The 14,195-nt window shown below is 41.0% G+C and overlaps 2 protein-coding genes across 2 annotated transcripts in view; both read right to left on the reverse strand.

Moving 5' to 3' along the window:
* SQOR (sulfide quinone oxidoreductase) overlaps positions 1 to 1,314 on the reverse strand; it is a 54,053-nt gene extending 52,739 nt beyond the window's left edge. Inside the window, exon 1 of the mRNA XM_059702302.1 lies at positions 1,174 to 1,314. Coding sequence (XP_059558285.1) covers positions 1,174 to 1,250 — 77 coding nt within the window. The 5' untranslated portion in view covers positions 1,251 to 1,314. The remainder of the gene's footprint in view (positions 1 to 1,173) is intronic.
* BLOC1S6 (biogenesis of lysosomal organelles complex 1 subunit 6) lies at positions 350 to 13,859 on the reverse strand. Its single transcript, XM_059702440.1, has 5 exons — positions 13,659 to 13,859; positions 9,108 to 9,249; positions 3,553 to 3,640; positions 1,795 to 1,881; positions 350 to 1,378 (listed from the first exon to the last, which is right to left on the reverse strand). The coding sequence occupies exons 1-5, from the start codon at positions 13,738 to 13,740 to the stop codon at positions 1,259 to 1,261; spliced, it is 519 nt and encodes a 172-aa protein (XP_059558423.1). The 5' UTR covers positions 13,741 to 13,859; the 3' UTR covers positions 350 to 1,258.
* Between the last annotated feature and the right edge of the window lie 336 nt (positions 13,860 to 14,195).

The raw sequence follows: 14,195 nt of genomic DNA on the forward strand, positions 1-14,195 counted from the left end.
ATGATATCTAGAAAATGCTAATGGTATCATGCTGCCTCTTTTGTGAAGAAGCTATTTACCAATTTTCCACAATTCTTGTCATTATCTACAAAACTAGATAGTTGGTATCTATCAATCTACTTTAAGCATTTTTTTTTAAGTAACCACATGTAGCCCTAACTGGTTTGGCTCAAAGGATAGGCCTTCGGACTCAAGGGTCCCAGGTTCAATTCCGGTCAAGGGCATGTACCTTGGTTGCGGGTACATCCCCAGTAGGGAGTGTGCAGGAGGCCGCTGATAGGTGTTTCTAACTCTCTATTCCTCTCCCTTCCTCTCTGTAAAAAATCAATAAAATATATTTTAAAAAAAAAAAGTAGCCACATGTAAAGCCACACAGCAAATCAGAAGATAGAACTAGTGATTAGACCTTCCATTTGGAAAGTTGAGCTCACTATCGTATCAGCTTGACAACCATCTCAGTGTGTGGCAACTCTTACTAAGTATAATAAATATTTAAGCATATCTGAGTGTGACAGCTCTACCTCCACCCCTGCCAAACTTTAGGGGCAGATACAATCTACCCTGAGCCAGAAGCTACCTAAGAACTCAGTGGCAACCATGCTAGGAAGCAGACAGCGCCGATGGTCAGTGGGATCCATCTGGCACTGTGCTCCCTCGCCTGTGTCTAAGGTGCTATTGTTTACTGTGTACACACTTTTCCATCATGTTCTCCACAAAGATTGATACCATCACCTCTTTCCCAGTCGCATATGTGATTAAACAGCGGGCATTTCTTTGTAACCAAGCAATGAAAAGGCAACTGCCAAAAACCAGCACTGTATTCCAAAAGAGACAAGCCATTGCATAAAATAAGAAACTGAAACTTAACTCCACAGTTATTAAGAAGCTAAAACACTCATACTCATTTTTAACCACTTAAAAATCTATTAAAAAAAAACAATCAAACCATTTTCCAGTTCATAAATGATTCAAGGCCAAAATAATGAATTTTAAAATTAAGTAAAACAGAAATTTAAAAATTACCCATAAATATCCAACCAAGTGACATTGTCTTTTACTTGGGGGAGGGGGGATGTGGGGGGAGGGGGGACTTAAATGGCTAAAATGAACATATAGAGACAGCACTCCTGAGGAAAGGATTTCAAAACAGGACACAACGGTATAAGGCACTACCTTAACTTCAGTCTGCACTTAAGTCTTCTTAAATGCAAAGCACGCGGGACAGGGGAGGGAAGAACACACAAACACATTCAACTTTTCATGTCCTTTTCGCTGGTTTGGCAGTTAACTGCTTTTCTCTTTCAAATTCCTTCTCTCGTTGCTGCTCTCTTTCCAACTCTTCTTTCTGCCTCTTCTGCTGCAGTTTAAGTGCTCTTTTCTATATCAAAAATTCAAAAAACAAGAGAACAATCAAGGTTTATAGATTATGACCTAGTTTAAAAGTAAAAGTGCTTTCGTTTGAGGTAATCAATACATATTAATAAATTTCATATTTAACATAAATTCATTGTGGGTAATTTAAGTTCTCTTTGGAACAAAAAATAATAATTGTTACTCCGTTAAATGAGAATTGCAGTGGCATATTCAGAGAATAGGAGCCTACAAGCCCGGCTATAAGTAAAAAAGCCCAGAGTGGGTTCAACAGGATGTTTTAAAATAAAAAAAAGAAAACAATGTACCAGGAATTAAGTATATTATTGTATATGGATATATAAGGAGTCAGAAATGAATACTGAAGAACAGACAATTACACCTCTACTTTTATAAAGGATATAAAAGAACCTGCCAACTCACTTTTAACTTCGATGTCTTTTCGTGAAGCATCAGCATTTCTTTCCTTATATTCACCAACTTGGCATGATAGTGTTTGGCTTCAGTGAACTTAACATGGAAAAGTAAACGAAAAGTCAAATTAGACTGAAATATCAAAATGGTTAAATAAATCAATGTCTGCATTACACTTCATTCTTCCTAAATTGGTCAAATTTTTTAAAGCCTTAATTATTTCCACAATTTAAGTCCAAATTTAAATTTTATTAAGCCATTAGTAGGATTTTGAAAACACTTGATTCAGTTCAGATTGATAAAAAGTTACTGACCATAAAATAGGCATTTATTTTGTATACAGATACATTTTTGCCTTAAAAACATGCAATATAATCCTAAAATTTCGGTAAGACTCCCCAATAATGCTATCAGTTTCATCTGAGAAAAGTAAAACTTTCTACTGCCTTTGCCAGAGGGAGACCAAGCCAGGATAAAGGACCGTTTAAGTGTCTGCCCATCAGGAAAAGGCAAACTGTGTCCGGAGAGCCCCGGGGGCTTCCGAAGCCAGACAAGCAGAACCACCTCGGTAAGGACACTTGCCTCCCACGGAGTCACAGATGTAGATTTGCCATCTCACCCAGAGATGCCAGAAAAGCAAAACAGCACCTCACTCTCAGGCAAGGTAAGAGAGAAAACCAGGTAACAAGATTGAGAGAAGTGTCGGTAGAGATACTGGCAACCTTCATGCAGCTATACGTAAAGTCATAGTCTGGTGAGCTCTAGAGCTTACAGTCTCTCTCTCTCTCTCTCTCTCTCTCTCTCTCTCTCTCTCTCACTCTCACTCTCACTCTCACTCTCACTCTCTCTCTACCTTCCAGTTTGCAGTTCCTAAATGATAATCAGAACCACTATGGTGCTGAGAAACTACAAAAGAGGAAGACTTAGCTTCTGCCCCTTGCCTGCCTCCTTCACAAGATATCAGGAACTACAGGCAGAAAACTGTATTTACTACCACAGGCCTCTGCCTAATGCTAGAGGGGATGGATTTCCTTTTTGATTGTTATAAAAGGAAAACATTAATAAGCCATATTTGTCCAGTGAAAAATCCATTTACTGAGGTACGCGTGAAAGTTCATAAAAATCATGCAAAACAAGCTATTTGTAATGTTTATGCCTAAGAGAAAGGTAGTCCTAAGTTCCTTATTTTTGTTAATTCTTGTTTCTTAAAATACTAGTAGAGTATCAGTTCCTCTCATCTAAAAGCTATAGAGCTTCTGATGAAATTCAACTATTGTCATTTATATTGAAAGCTTTAAAGGGTCCATAAAGGAACTTCAAAGGGTCCGTTTTAGCGTTAATTTGTCATAACATTATGAAAATGCCATACAATTTAATAAAATATGAATTTTTAAAACCATTTAATTGATAAAAAGGGATGCACAAATTTTAAAAACCAGGTAATTGATAAAAAGAGGTGCACTTTCCCTAAGGGGAAAAATGGTATCCCAAAAGTTTCTTATTTTTAGTTCTCTTTTATAGAAATAAAGATCTATTCCAGACTTTGTAAGTTCTATTTCCTATCACAAGTTCAACGTTTGAAAGATAACTATTCAAGACAACAGAAGTTCCATAAAGTAAATCAGTTTCCTATTAAAAGACAAATTCTACCCTTTAAAAAAGTAGATGAAAAGATCCCAAACATACATATGTACAAAGCTGGGAGGACAAGCCTATTTCTAAAACAAGAAAGATGTCATTAAACTATGTCAAGTAAATCATACTTACCAAAGCATTAATATCCAACATAGAATGACATTCTTTAAATTTTGAAATCTCTTGTTCCAGTGTGTCCAGTAATACAACTTGGTTCTGTCTGAAACAAACACACGGCCAAAATACACATTACAAACTATAAGTGCTGGTTCATTAAAATGAATCACATTCATCTTGTTTAATGTTGAAGGCAGAAATTAAGTTGGAAATTATTGATTCCCCAAGGCTTATTAGGTTCAGCATAATCTTTTTCAAAATAATATTCCAAAGCCACATTCTGATAACCAAATGTATCTTTTATTCTTGCCTCAATTTCGATTCTAGTAACTAAAATGACCAAGTCATTTAAAATTATTACTTGTTATTTTTGGCAATTCTCTGTATTCTCCCAAAAAAGTATTTTATGCTATCTTGCCAAAGAAACTCGATATTTTATTTATATTAAAACTGGAAGAAAACCACAAATAAAATGAGGAGCAGTGACTTTTTAGAGTTGGGGGAAAAAATGCAGGGATATCAAGGGATAATAAGTCTAAAGGGATAAATAGGAAGCAAGGTGAAAAAAGGACTAAGGGTCCCAAGATTCCCCAACCAATAATCAGTTGTGTGATCTTAGTTTATTTCTCTGGGTCTAGATTTCTTCATTTATAAAGTGAGAAGGTCAAACCACATAATTTCAAAGGTTACTCATAAAAATTCTGACTCAAAACCTTTTACTGAGAAAGAGAAACCAACTTTCCTAATATACTAGTAAAGTGGTTCTCAACCTTGGCTGCACATTAGAATCACCTGGGAATCTTTTTAAAATCCTGATTTCTGGGCCTCATCCTCCGGAAATTCTGTTTCTTTGTTATGGGGTGGGGCCACAACATTAGTAACAAAGAAACAGAATTTCCGGAGGATGAGGCCCAGAAATCAGGATTTTAAAAAGATTCCCAGGTGATTCCAATGTGCAGCCAAGGTTGAGAACCACTGATTTAGAAAGTCACAGAGGTAGAAGTGAGATGTGGGAGAGGGAGCCAGCTGGGCTGCATGGACTCTGGAAACAAGTTACAGAAGCAAAAAAGGGCCCTTGGACCTAAGGAGATAGAAAGCAAAGGTACGTGTCTTGAGGCGAAAAAAGGGGGAAGGAAAGGTGTGCAATCAGGAGAGACAGCCAGCTTTGGATCATTTGTCGTACAGGTTTTCATCTGTTTTCTGAAGTCGGGAATCTTGGCGCAGCTCTCAGGGGAGGATCTCAATAAATACTCCTCAGTTTACCAGGTGTGTCCTTTCCGGGTCATGGTCTCTACTGGCTGGTCAGCACCAGGGTAGGGGGTCATCAGTCATTGCACCTGATTCTGATGTCAGCCATGGCCATGCTTGGTCTGGTTTTGCTGCTTTTCTAGTCGTGGAGCTGAGGTCTAAATGTTATCTCTAGTTTGACCAAAACTCTGTCTCAGTACCTGAGGCTTTGTTCCTGATGAAGGCTTTGTTCCTGACGCGGGTCAGAACCCCATTGTCCTGAGGGCTTAAGGCCCAAGGTGTGGTCATGCAAGAGCTTGTATGGGAGTCATATAAGGCTATTTTCCTGCCCTCTTGTTCCTCCTCTAAGGAGATCTACCTCTGACTAGGGACATGTCAGGGGAGGATCTGGACCACATGACCTATAATATGAAAGGTCAGGGGAGCTAAACTATGTGACCAACTACATGCTAGGGAAGGAAAGGTCACCCTGAGGGCAAAGTCCCACTCCCCAATACTTGTTTTCCCAATTTTGTCCACTGCTAGGCACCCAGGGATTTCCACCCTGGTGACTTCTATACCTGGCCTACTGTTCCTACTCTGCTCATGTCTGTCTAACTGCCAACAATATATTTACTAGAAAGGTTGAATTAATAAGTAATAATCTCCCAGAATGAAAGCACCAGGACCAGACAGTTTCACTGGTGACTTCCTACAAACATTTAAGGAGGAAATTATGCCCATTTTCTACAACCTCTATCAGAACACAGAAGTAGAAAGAGCATTTCCTATAAGGCCAACGTTACCCTAAAATCAAAACCCAGACAAAGGAAAAGAAAATCTACAGACCAATGTATTTCATCAGCATAGATGCAAAAATTCTCAATAAGATATTGGCAATCAAATTTGACAATGTATAAAAAGAATTATACACCAGTCCTGGCCAGTATGGCTCAGTTGGTTGAGCGACCATCCCATGTAGCAAAGGGTTGCTAGTTCTGTTAGGGGCAAAAATAGAATATTGGGCACTAGTTATAGTTATAAGAAATATTAAACATGCTCTGTTTAACCATGATTGCCTTGTTCTTATTAAAAGGACATCCTAACCTGGCTAGGAGTTGTACATGCCTGGGACCTGAGAGTCAACCTTGGAATGTCCATTCTCATTCAAGAACTATTTAATATGGAAAGATTAACAATCTTGTCAGCCAAATGGAGCCCCACACCAGCCCACATTGCCTACTTCCCCAGCCCTATAATCCCTACTTCCCCATGTCACATTTGTCCAACCCAATATAAGCAGCTGGCTTATGGGGGATTGGAGATCAGATTTTTGTGGCTGACCTGCTGCTCTCCCATATTGCCGGCAGTATTAGAATAAAGGCTCATATGTGATTCAACCCTGTCTCTGCTGAATTGGCTACAGTAGTGACAGGCAGCCCAGACTCACTGGTTGTCCAGTTTTACTTCAATTTCAGGTCAGGGCACATATCCAAGTTGTGGGTTTGATCCCTGGTCAGGGTGTATATGGGAGGCAATCAATCAATGATTCTCTCTCACATTGATGTTTCTTTCTCTCTCTACCTTCCTCTCTCTCTAAATCAATAAAAAAATATTTTTTAAAAAGTATTTTACACCACGACCAAGTACAATTTATTCTAAGTATGCAAAGCTGGTTCAATATTTGAAAAGAAGAAAGCTAAAGAAAAAAATCATATGGTCCTATCAGTTGATGCAGAAAAAGTATTTAAGTCCAATACCAGACATGATTAAAAACACTCTCAACAAACTAGGGAGAGGAACTGCCTCAACTTGTTAAAGAATGTCTAAAAAACCTATAACCAACATCGCACTTGTGGTGAGAAACTAGTTGTTTTCCCCCTAAGATCAGGAGCAAAGAAAAGTGTCCATTCTCACTACTAGTCTATATGACACTGGAAGTCCTAGCTAAGGCAATACAAAAAGGAAAGAAAATAAAAGATACACAGATGAGAAAGAAAGAAATATACAAATTACTAACATAATTAAGAAAGAAATTTTCAAAAAGATATAAACAATGGAGAAATATTCCAGCCGAAACCGGTTTGGCTCAGTGGATAGAGCGTCGGCCTGCAGACTGAAAGGTCCCAGGTTCGATTCCGGTCAAGGGCATGTACCTGGGTTGCGGGCACATCCCCAGGGGGTGTGCAGGAGGCAACTGATCAATGTTTCTCTCTCATCGATGTTTCTAACTCTCTCTCTCCCTTCCTCTCTGTAAGAAATCAATAAAATATATTTTTTAAAAAAAAAGAGAGAAATATTCCAAATACATGGAATAAAAGCCTCAATATTAAGGCCCTGACCAGGTAGCTCGGTTGGAGCACTGTCCCGATGGGCCAAGACTGCAGGATCAATCCCCGGTCAGGGCACACACAAGCACCAACCAATGAATGCATAAATAAGTGGAACAACAAATCAATGTTTGTTTCTCTCTCAAATCAAATTGTTTTTAAAAGTCTCAATATTAAGTATCAATTCCTCCCAACTTGATCTATAGATACAATGCAATCCAAATTTAAATCCCAGCAAGAAGAAAAAGATGAAGAGGAGGAGGAGGAGGAGGAAGAAAAGAGAAGGAAGATGAGGAAGGGGGAAGAAGCGGAGGAGGAGGAGGAGGAGGAGGAGGAGGAGGAAGAAGAGGAGGAGGAGGAGGAGGAGGAAGAGGGGAAAGAGAAGGAAGAAGAGGAAAAGGAAGAACTAGAAAAGAAATATGAACAATAAAATGGCAATAAATACATATCTATCAACAATTTAATCTAAAAATCAAAATAAATGGACAAGGAAGCTAATGAACAAAATAAACTGATGAATAAAACAGAACCATAGGCATGGAAACATGGAACAGACTGATAAATCTCAGAGGGAAGGGGGGGTAGGGGTGGGAAGAGATTAACCAAAGAACTTATATACATACTAGAGGCCCGGTACACAAAATTCATGCACAGGGGGTGGGTCCCCTGAGCCCAGCCTGCACCCTCTCCAATCTGGGACCCCTAGAAGGACATCCCTCTCACAATCCGGGACCGCTGGCTCCTAACTGCTCACCTGCCTGCCTGCCTGCCTGCCTGATCACCCCTAACTGCCCCCGCCCCACCAGCCTGGTCGCCCCTAACTGCCCCCCACTCCCAGCCTGATCGCCCCATGCAGCATGCTGTTCAGTTGTTTGGTCGTCCCTCACTAACCACACCTGCCGGCCTGGTCACCTCATGCAGGCTGCTGTTTGGTCATTACTTTTACTGTGACGGTGTCCTGGACAATTTGCATATTCCTCTATCATTAGTATAGATATGCATTACCTAAGAATACAGACAATAGGGTGGTGAAGGCCTGGGGTGGGGCAGGAACCAGGTGAAGGGGAACAATGGGGACATCTGTAATACTTTCAACAATAAATATTCTTTAAGTAAATAAAAAGAATATAAACAATTAAAAAAAGATACTTTAGGCCCTAGCTGCTTTGGCTCAGTGGACAGAGCATCGGCCTGCAGACTGAAGGGTCCCAGGTTTGATTCAGTCAAGGGCACATGACCGGGTTGCAGGCTCTATTCCCAAGTAGGGGGCGTGCAGGAGGCAGACAATCAATGATTCTCTCTCATCATTGATGTTTCTAGCTCTCTCTCTCCCTCTCCCATCCTCTCTGAAATCAATTAAATATATATTCTTTTTAAAAGATACCTAAGGAATTCTGGCAACTCGTGAGCCAGCAATTGAATACAAATGTGACTCTTATGGAAGCAATTTTGTAATTCTACTCAGAAACAGGTATATGCCCATCCTGCAACATTCCCAACAGGCAAGGCTTTCATAAAATACTGGTAAAACACCAAAAGCTAATCAAAGTCTAGATAAAATTTAGGGGTACTTCTTAGGAGCCAAACACCCTAGAACAGTGATGGCGAACCTTTTGAGCTCGGCGTGTCAGCATTTTGGAAAACCCTAACTTAACTCTGGTGCCGTGTCACATATAGAAATTTTTTGATATTTGCAACCATAGTAAAACAAAGACTTATATTTTTGATATTTATTTTATATATTTAAATGCCATTAACAAAGAAAAATCAACCAAAAAAATGAATTCATGTGTCACCTCTGACACGCGTGTCATAGGTTCGCCATCACTGCCCTAGAAGTATTCATTTCACTTTTAACATTTAGATTACTATGAACTCCTCTACTCCCATCTGTTATCACTAAAGATACAGAAATGCCCAAATGAATAACACGTTACAAAATAATACACCTTAATACAGTAAATGACTCTACCAGAGGGGAAATGAGTGCACCTCTGGCTTTTGTTAGCTCACGTGAGTTCCTGCAGGGCTTGCTTTGATCTCTGCAGATCTGGCAGGTAGTGAGAAAGCAATCCTTCTGCCAGTTGCTCCACTGCTTTGTCTTCCACAGTCAAGTCCTCTATTAACCCTTCATCTGGAGAAGTGTCACTTAAACCTGTCCCCAAGCAAAAGTCAAATTTAGGAAGCTTTTAAGTTGACACAGAAATGAGAGAGTAGTAGGTAGGCAGGGAAGGAGGCTGGCGGTGGGGTTCAGCACACATATATGAGGTAGTACAGGTATCCTTTTCTCTTATTTTAACTTTTACCTTCTGAGTGTCCTCTAAAAAAAGGATTATGAACACTCAAACCATGTTTTTAAGCTACTAGTATAATGTAAAATCTAGATTAAAAGAATATTAATATGTGCAAAATTCTGTATGTTTACGTATTTTTCATAACAGAGGATTTATAGTTTTCAATGGATTGTGAAAGGAATCTGAGGCCTAAAAGTGGGAAACAATCACTGAATGAAAGCAAGAAATTCTTGTTTTCTAAAGCAGGCAGAAATTATATATATTTTTAAACTCAATTCCTAAAAAACATTTTTTCATTTTTATGGAAGTGAAAATATGGTTCAACATTTATTTTGTATATAGTTGAGATATTATTTAAATGCAAAAGGGAGGGGTGATGATTGGTTCCTAAGATTTTAGAATCACTGATTTAGAAGAAGAAAAAAATGAGATGATCACATTATTAAAATTGTACTCTACAAGAATTTTTAAACTAATATTAAACTCTAAAACATCTCTCTTTAATCATAACCTGGTAATAATCAGAAACTTCAAATTAGATCATTATATAGAATACATTTATTACAATACATTGCTTATAACCAATTTCCAAGAATAATTTTTATCACAGATTTAAATTTGGGCAAAATTGAGGAATACAACATGCTGTCATATTCAAAATAAGCTTTTAGAGATCAAAATAAAATAATATGGTTTTTATTCTGATCCTGAGAAACACATGAACAAAGTTTGGAATTCCCAAAGTTGAAAAGCAATATTCAAACAGGTAAGATCTAATTAAAAACTGAAGTACTCCACAAATGAAATAAAAATATAACGGGGAGCCCTGGCCAGTGTTGTTCAATAGTTAGAGTGTCAGTCCACGCAGTCCGGGCACCAAAGGATCGCAGGTTCGATTCCTGGTCAAGGGCACGCATCTGGTTGCAGGTTTGATCTACACCCTAGTGGGGGGGTGCAGGAGGCAACCAATCGATATGTCTCTCTCACATCGATGTCTGTCTGTCTCTCTCGCTCTCTCTCTTCCCCTCCCTCCCTTCCACTCTCTAAAAATCAATGGCAAAAATACCCTCGGGTGAGGATTTACATTATATATATATATATGGGAAAGTGGAGCACTTACGGATATTGTCACTGATGTACCATCAAATGGGAAGTAAATAAGTATATATAAGTATATCTGAGAAACAATGTCATTGCTTAAGGCTTGATTTCAATTATAGTGCAAACAAGAGCAACGCTCTTTAAGAAAATAGAGCCCTGGCCAGGTAGCTCAGTTGGTTAAAGTGTCATCCTGATATGACAACGTTGTGGGTTTGATCCCTATTAAAGGCACATACAAGAATCCACCAATGAACGCATAAATAAGTGGAACAATAAATCAATGTTTCACCCTTTTCTTCCTGTCTCTAAAAATCAATCAATAGGTAAAAGAAAATATAGAAAACGTAAGTAATATAGATAAACAAAAAAACCCAAATAAGGACATTTCAACTTTAAGGAATAATAACTAACACACCTGCCTTACAATCTACAGGGTGGGACAAAAGCAAGTTTATAGGTGTGAGTAAATGAAACACAGTTTATTCTTGTATTATTATTTATTAGTTATTGTATTATTTTCCATCCAAACCATTGTAAACCTACTTTTGCCCCACCTGCCTATAGTATACATTTTAATTCATAGAGACCCTTCCTACCCTGCCCTAATATTCTAGTTAATTATTGGAAATGTCCAAGTTTTCATGTTTTTACATACATTTAGTTACTAAGTTCGAGGTATTTATTGTGGGAAATTAAAGAAAAAGAAAGGGTTCTTATTCTATGCACATAAGAAACATTTGCTGCATGTCTATATCATGTACTAGTTTCTGAATATAACAACAAATTAGGAAAGCCTCCTTCTGTGAAAGGGTTCAAAACAGGGAACCATAGAATGTGAGAAGTGCCATTAGAGAAACAGAAACTCAGAGGGGAACTCTGAGACAGGAAGACCAGTTTCACCGAGAAGTCTGGGAACAATTCCTAAAGGGGGTGTGGGCATTTGTGCTGAAGCTTGAAGAATGGATGAAATTTTCATTTCCTTTTTTTAAAATGTTACTCTTATAAAAATTTAAAACACAAAGAAGAAAAGTAAAACTACTCTTTCTCATGCCTTTAGAATCATTCTGGAGTTCTTACACAGCCTTCAAGAAACTGTCTTTGCATACCCATGCAAAAATCCTGTTTTTATCACAAATGAAATATTAGTTGTATTTTTTTACAACTATTCTCTTAAATATATATGTTACATATCCTTTTAAATTAACATATACAGATCTACTACATTCTTTTTATGTTAATAGAATTCTAACATCGTTTAACCATCTCCCTATTGTTTTGGACTCAACGTGTGTGTCCCCGCCAAAAATTCATGTTGAAGCCCTAACCTACATGCAATGGTATTTGGTGATGGGACCTTTCGGAAGTTTAATGAAGTCATGAAGGTGGGGCCCCCATGATGAGGTTCTTGTCCTTAAAAGAAAAGAGAACCAGAATTCTCTCCCTCGACCATGTGAAGATCAGAAGATGGCCCTCATCAGGAACCTAATCTGCCAGCACCTAGATCTCGGACTTCCCAACCTCCATATCTGTGAAGAATGTCTGTTACTTAAGCCACCCAGCCTATGGTACTTTGTTATGGCAGCCCGAGTAAACTAAGACACCTCTGGATGAGTACTTAGGTTATTTTCACTTTTTGCTATTTCAAACAATGTTGCAGTAAGCTTTCTCCCTTGTCTTTCCATATCCTTGTCCCTGTTTTTGTAGAATAAATTCTTAGAAATAGACTGTTGGGACAAAAGGTTTATGCATTTTTTAATAGGCATTGCAAAATTGCCTCCTAAGAGATGGTAACAATTTACACTCCTGCCAACTATCTGAGAGCTATTATTTCCAAATGGGTAAGAAGGTATGAAGACAGGATTGAAGGGAATATAATATGGGGGGGGGGGGGGAAGCAGCATGAGGAAAAGTAGGAATACAGAATTGTTCTGAATAGAGAAGGTAGTTGGAGCATGGGACATAATAGTAGTGAGCTATATGAACCACATGGCCAGTCTAGGAGGACCCTTGAGTGCCAGGCTAATGGGTTTGGCTCTTTATTTTAATAAGTAGGAGCCACTTAAGGCTTCCAAGCAAGGAAATGTTATGATTGGAGCTTTATCTTGGAGCACTGATGTGAAAGCAGTGGGAGAGAGAGGGTGGAAGAGTAAGAGACTGGGAGCAGAGCCCTTCCGGTGTAGAGGGAGATTGGCATTACAACCTGTAAGGGTGAAAATACAAAGAGGAATTGGAAAGTGTATAGTAGAACCCCCAAGATTAAACAGAAGTTGGAGGCAAGTGAGAGGAAAGAGTCCAGGGTAATATCAAAGCTTCAAGTGAGAGTGACTTGGCACCATTAATAGGACCAGAGATCTCCTTCTATTTATGGACATGCAGTGAGATTAGTGCAAAAGAACCATGTCAAAGTATCCATCAAGCAGATGAAAAAGCGAGCTGAGAGGGACCCACACTGCACATATAGACAAGGAAGTCAAATTTATAGAAGCAACTTGTGAAGGTGGGGAGAGAGGGAGATCACTGAGGAAAAGCATGCCGGAGAAAGGACTGAGCCCCATTTGGGGGTAACCCCTCTATTTCTGGAACAAGAGATAAAGGAGAAGGTACATCCCAAATCCTGCAGCCTTTCTCCTCTAGGGCCCCTTATCTGAACCACAGAACACGACGCTGCTTTGAGGGACCACTTTCTCAATCCTCCCACGGACGGCACAGAAATAGTACCATTCTGGATGCACAGTCAACCCATTACAATCAGTGGATGCCTTAGGACAGTGGGGCTTAAATCGCTCTGGGAAGCCCTGGAGGAATAGGGGTGCAGCAATGTCAACAAGCAAGGCAGAGCTCTGGGTAACTCAGGTCTCTACATTACAAAGCGGTCATCTTGACAAGTTCATTCTCAGCCACTAGCGCGTAACAAAGAGCTAACAATGAGCTGGAGTCACGGAAACGCAGAATGACTTCACCATCCACTGCTTCCAACTCCACCCCAAAAACCCCGCTTCCCGCTGCGGATCTCGTTCCCCCGCCCGCCCCCGCCCCCCCCCCCCCATTCCGCAGGGCGCGGGCCAGCGCGGTGCCCACTTCCGTGCCGCAAGGGCCGCAGCCGCCAAAAGCCGCTCCCTCCCGGAGCGACCCGGAGACCCAGGCACTCCGCCCCGCCTGCAGCACCTACCGGGCGTCCGCTCCCCGGCTCCCAGGCCGGCGGGCGGCCCAGGCAGGACCCCGGCCGACAGCGGCGGCTCAGGGACACTCATGTCCCTCCCGCTGGGAACAGGGCAGGGGCGGTAATGTAGACGGACCGATACAGAGAGGGGGACCAAGCGCGTCCCGCACCCAGCCGGACGGATCCAGCGGTCGCCCCCGGAAGTACCGGAAGCGGAAGACGGCGGGCTCCGGGCACGTAACCGGGGTTCCGCCCCCGCCCCCAGGCCGTTCCGCCTCCATCACCCCCCACCCCCGTCGCTCCGGGGACTCCGCTCTGACGTCGCAGGCGGGTCGAGGGCGCGGTGTCAAAAAAAGTCTGCGGTGCGGGCTTGCCGCCCTGCGACCAATGGGGGCGGGGACGGCGGGGATGGCGAGGGGACGGGGATGGCGAGGGGGCGGGGATGGCGAGGGGGCGGGGATGGCGAGGGGGCGGGGATGGCGAGGGGGCGGGGATGGCGGGGATGGCGAGGGGGCGGGGATGGCGAGGGGGCGGGGATGGCGAGGG

This window comes from Myotis daubentonii, chromosome 1, assembly GCF_963259705.1.
Source record: "Myotis daubentonii chromosome 1, mMyoDau2.1, whole genome shotgun sequence".
NCBI lineage: Eukaryota > Metazoa > Chordata > Mammalia > Chiroptera > Vespertilionidae > Myotis > Myotis daubentonii.

What these genes read in the sequence shown, in the direction of transcription:
- BLOC1S6 (XM_059702440.1), bottom strand. Translation starts at nt 13,740, where the DNA reads ATGAGTGTCCCTGAGCCGCCGCTGTCGGCCGGGGTCCTGCCTGGGCCG. An exon ending in CAAGCCCTGCAGGAACTCAC is followed by an intron (nt 3,641 to 9,107) that starts GTGAGCTAACAA and finishes TGTTTGTTTCAG; the next exon opens with ACAGAACCAAGTTGTATTAC. An exon ending in AAAAGACATCGAAGTTAAAA is followed by an intron (nt 1,379 to 1,794) that starts GTGAGTTGGCAG and finishes TTTTTGATATAG; the next exon opens with AAAAGAGCACTTAAACTGCA.